The 5,386-nt window shown below is 34.6% G+C and overlaps 1 protein-coding gene across 11 annotated transcripts in view; it reads right to left on the bottom strand.

Annotated features, from left to right (window-relative positions):
- The window catches only part of LOC116844557 (voltage-dependent T-type calcium channel subunit alpha-1G-like), a 173,387-nt gene that overhangs the window by 87,915 nt on the left and 80,086 nt on the right, over positions 1–5,386 (bottom strand). For all 11 annotated transcript variants that reach the window (XM_032816235.1, XM_032816238.1, XM_032816225.1 and 8 more), the window contains one exon: positions 846–949. In XM_032816235.1, coding sequence (XP_032672126.1) covers positions 846–949 — 104 coding nt within the window. The remainder of the gene's footprint in view (positions 1–845; positions 950–5,386) is intronic.

Genomic DNA, 5,386 nt, shown 5'->3' on the forward strand with positions numbered 1-5,386 from the left:
TTTTTTGGTTGGAGCATCCACATTTTCGGTATGTACAAGCTGCGGAACTTTTGGATTAGGCAAATATTACGCTAACTGACAGCTTGAGATTTTACATTAAAAATTTTTGATCCGTTTCTGTCACATATCAAGCAATATTCTTATTTATTTTTGTGTATTTTCATTGCGTGAAAGCATTCCAGACAACATAATGTCTAAAATCGGGACATAAGACGTCTTAAAGATAATCTTTAAGATACCTTAAAGACATTTATACGTAAATTGTCTGAAACATATCTTAAAGATGATCTTTAATACGTCTTATATCTCGATTTTAGACATTATGTAATTCTGTGTAACCAATACGACGTAAACTCCCGATGAAAAATTTTTCATGCAAAATTATGTATGAAATTTGTCCATACATAATTATGTATAATTATATACAATCATATAAAATTATATATAATTATACACAATTATGTGTAACAATATATATAATTACATATAAATCTATGCGTAATTATGTAAAATTATATATGAATTTATATATATTATTATATATAATTATGTATAATTACGTATATAAGTAGAATATATGAACATGAATGGACAAATTTGATACATAATAATATATAATTATGTATAATTATATATAATTTTATATAATTATATATGAAAAATTTTTCATTGGGCTTTGCAAAAAAATGTCAGTGTTCTATCGGTAAAGTTTTCAGCTTCAGCATCCCCTTAAGTGTTAAGTGATTAAAGTTGTAAGCTCGCGCGTATTATATTGAATTGTCCCAAATGGTGCGTTGAGAATCATAGATAGGACGGGCACGATAAGCAGCGATTAACTCACTCACCGAGTTTGAGCGGAGGCAGATTACTGCAGGAATGCATCCCGCTGTCGTCCGGACGCGAGCAAATGTAATCCTGACCCTGATACTCGAAATACTTCTCCAGATCGCTGGAAAATCAACGAAGTGGCGATTAAATCGATCTGTCTTATGCTGACCCGTCACGCATAGATCCTTAGATTTAAAGGCTTGCGTACATATGCTTTATTATGCACAGATGCACTCTTTGCATGCTTCTTTTATGCGTATGCATTGTATGTATGTATATATGTATATATGTTTAATATATATATATATATATATATATATATATATATATATATATATATATACACAAAGTGTTCCACACAACTCGCGACCTTAACTTTAATAACATATTCTTCAAATGAGTGAATCTCACGCAGAGGTGAAAATGCTAATTAAAAATATCGAGACTTAATAGATTTCAAGTAGGAACCGCGCGCGTTTGAAGCCTTACCATTTCACTTTTATCACTGCGCGATGTACAGTACGTTTAGTAATAAAAAGACTTTAACACTTCTACTTCGACAAACTTCAGAACGCATCCGGCATTCAATAGGAAAATATATCTCCTAGGAATTACTAAAACACAAATTCTCCTATGAATATGGATATATGCGTGGCAAGAGATCACTAGAAGAAGAACATTGTAATCTTTTCTCTATTAACTTCACCTGAGCATTTGATTTGTTAACTTAAAACGCTTCCTACTTAAAAATTGTTATGGTTTCTATATTTTTTATTAATATTTTAGTCTCCACTTGACAACCAAGAATACGTAATTAAAGTGAAGCTCGCTAGTTGCGAGACACCATGTATATGAAACGTTTAATATACACAGAGCGTGCCGCGCGGAATTACCGGAGGAGCTCCCAGTGCGGCATCTCTCGCATTACGCACACATAGCCGCCACCGAAATGCAAATGCGATTGATCGAGCAGCGCCAGTAGATCCAAGTGGATACCGAGCAACGGATATGCACTCGAATGAGGGATAATGGAAAACGACATAGGCAGCGCGCAAATCATTGTCAAGTCTAGAATAAACTCGGGTGTTATGGCCATACGGAAAAGATGGCCACACACTGAAAAACTCATTTAACTGAGTTAACCAAAATTTGGTTAAAATAAAGTGGAACAAATGTTTTGGTTGTGAGAAGCAATATTGATTTGATTTTTTTTATTTGGCTTGATTTTTTGAAGCAAAAATGGAACAGGTTTAGTTTCAGAGAATCAAATCAATGGTAGAAAGAACGAAATTTTGGTCCTCACAACTGAAACATTTGTTCGATCCTATTTTAACCAAATTTGGATTAACCCAACTAAATGAATTTTTCAGTGCTGGCTGTAATTTCTTTAATAATTGCAAAATATTGCGTTTGTCATAATCAGTAAAAAGATAATCGATATTTATCGTAGTGTATGTGCGTACATTTTTCGAAATAGCAAAATTATGAAAATTATACTGTTTTTATTTATGGCCGCCTGTAAAATTTGTCCACTAAAACTTGCTGTAACGTCGAATAAATTACAGTTATCGCAATCAACGTTAGATACGTGAAATAGAAATAGAATCCCAAATAGAATCGAATCGAATAAAATCGAATTGAATCGTTAAAAGAATTTTTAATTAACATAATCATTGAATACAACATGAAAATAGTGACTTCAGTAACTAACAGAGAGAGATAACATTGATTGTGACATCAATTCATTTTATAAGGCAAGAGATATATAATATATAGTCGGTAAACGTGTATGGAATACAGTTCCAGCCTTGAAAGCTGCGCAACGACATATATCGATTCGACAGTTGTCGGTGAGAGTTTATCTAAAAACCATTATCTCCTCTTAATATTTTTGAAGAAAATCTTAATGTATACAAGTGTAAACTTTTCAAATCATGCTAATTCCCATAAAGCTGGATGTCTTTAATAGTATTTTGTTAATGCTAATGTTTGCGATTCGTATTCAAAACTTTTCGATTCGAAATTTTCGAATTATTCGGATTGGAATCATAGGGATTCGAAATTGAATCGAATCGAATTTCACTTGATTCGATTCGAATTCGAATAGTTTGCACATCTCTAAAGATAGCGCACTATCATTCTGTGAACATTTTATAAAACGAAAGCCGTTTCAAAAATTATTTTTAATATTACAGTAATTAAATCTTATATGCAATATGCGTTGATCAAAAGATTGCATTTAGAATTTAAGTTTTGTAATAGAAGTTTCTATTTTATATATGTATTATATTTTTCACAAATAATATGTATTAAATATCTCATATTAAAATAAATATGTTAAATTATGTCTTTTTCATTATTTTATAAAATAATAGGTACAGAATCTTGAACATAAAATGTATCTATTCCTTTATGGCCATCCCTAATGGGTCATCTATTCCTTTATGGCCATCTTATTTGAAAAATTTAAGTAAGATGGCCAATGCTCGTGTTTTAATATTTTTGTAATAAATAATTTTATTGAAGTATTTTTCTTTTAACTCTGATGGTATTATGTACTGTAGGCTTCAGTGAAGTAATGTGCCGAACGCTATTAAGAAATAACAATAAAAAATGTATTTTTTTTGCATTTTAAAAAAGTATGGCTATCTTATCCGAGTTTATCCTATAGCGACTATGACTATTACTCGGAAAAACTAATCGATAATCTCGGCATTCCAAGTAGAGCGCGTGTATCAGGCGAAAAATCGAACGTACATCTCTTCGGTTTCTCGTTAAGCGGCTTTACATTTTTGAGTCTTCTCTCTCACACTCCAATCACTAGTTGGCCGATTGACCAACCCACTAACAGCTCATCCGCTGATTCCCGGACGCCTTGTGTATATGGATACGTATATCCCCGAGCAAATATGTATCTAGTAGAGCAGATTTCTAGTAGACTAGTAGCTAGATAGGAATGATAGATAGTTAAGTTTTCCAGCCAGTCACTAGCTCGTGACTGGCTAAATATTCCTACTCAGTTTTCTGAATGTTAGGATTATCTAGTAACTGTACCAATTACATAGATAGTGGCTAGATGAAAAAGATTACACAGTAATGAGATAGAAAGTCATCAGTAAATCCTGAATAGAAATTGGATATCAGAACTGTTTAGTAACTGTACCAATTATACAGGGTGTTTCTTTACCTTCGCCCACGAAGCACATAGAGTTATTTCTTATGAAAAATTGAATCGAAGGTCCTAAACCATTTTTGTCTTTGATGCTTAACGAAGCAGATATTCTTTAATAAATTCCAGCAAATCTGTGCGGTTCTTTAGAAGTATACATGTCTGTGAGCCGCACGCCTGGTAGTGTGCATGAATGTCCCGCCGCTGCATTCACGTAAACTACCAGGCGCGCAGCTCACAGACGTGTATCCTCTTTATCTGCGATGCTGACTGGTTTTCTCGCTTAGCTCATTTCATGTGGGCTGCGGCTTGCTTCGTGTCGTTTGCGCCTGTCAGGAAAATAGCTATCATCGCGTTGGATAGGTCATGAAAAATAATAGAGAAGAGATATGTCTCTCCCTGTCTCTCCCTGTCTCTCCCTGTCTCTCCTTGTCTCTCCTTGTCTCTCCCTGTCTCTCCCTACCTCTCCTGTCTCTCCCTGTCTCTCCCTGTCTTTCCCTGTCTCTCCCTGTCTCTCCCTGTCTCTCCTTGTCTCTTCCCGTCTCTCCATGTCTCTCCCTGTTTCTCCCTGTCTTTCCTTGCCTTTCCCTGTCTCTCTCTGTCTCTTCTTCTCTCCCTGTCTCTCCCTGTCTCTCCCTACCTCTCCTGTCTCTCCCTGTCTCTCTCTGTCTCTCCCTGTCTCTCCCCGTCTCTTTCAGTCTCTCCCTATCTCTCCCTGTCTCTCCCTGTCTTTCCCTGTCTCTCTCTGTCTCTTCTTCTCTCCCTGTCTCTCCCTGTCTCTCCCTGTCTTTCCCCGTCTCTCTCCGTCTTTTCCTGTCTTTCTCTGTCTCTCCCTATCTCTCCCTATAATTATTAATTAATTAAAATATATTTTAATTTAATTTAATTTTTATTTAATTTTTATTTTACATTTTTTATTAGCTATATGGCGCGCGCGTATTGTTCTAGTACTTTTAAAAAACGGCACGGATTTACTGGAATTTATTAAAGAATATCTGCCTCGTTAAGCATCAAAGATAAAAATGGTTCAGGACTTCTCGATTTTTCATAAGAAATAACACTATGTGCTTCGTGGGCGGAGGTAAAGAAACATCCTGTAGTTACAAGTTATTTTTTCGTATCTAGCTACTACATAATTTTTCTGGTACAGCCACTAGGAGAAGTGAGCGTTACATTCCTAGCTAGTAGCGATGTAAGACCCAATTTTTCTGTGTCATTACTAGACGATCACTAGATTCAATTTTTGCTCGGGTGAATGCTGAGAGGCCTATAACGTACGTGCGCAACGATCGAAAGAGATATGTATGTGTATGTATGTGTGTGTATAAATACATATATATATATATATATATATATATATATATATATATATATATATATATATATATA

This window comes from Odontomachus brunneus, unplaced genomic scaffold (assembly GCF_010583005.1).
Source record: "Odontomachus brunneus isolate Ranch 3 - 2012 unplaced genomic scaffold, Obru_v1 Obru_scaffold_042, whole genome shotgun sequence".
NCBI lineage: Eukaryota > Metazoa > Arthropoda > Insecta > Hymenoptera > Formicidae > Odontomachus > Odontomachus brunneus.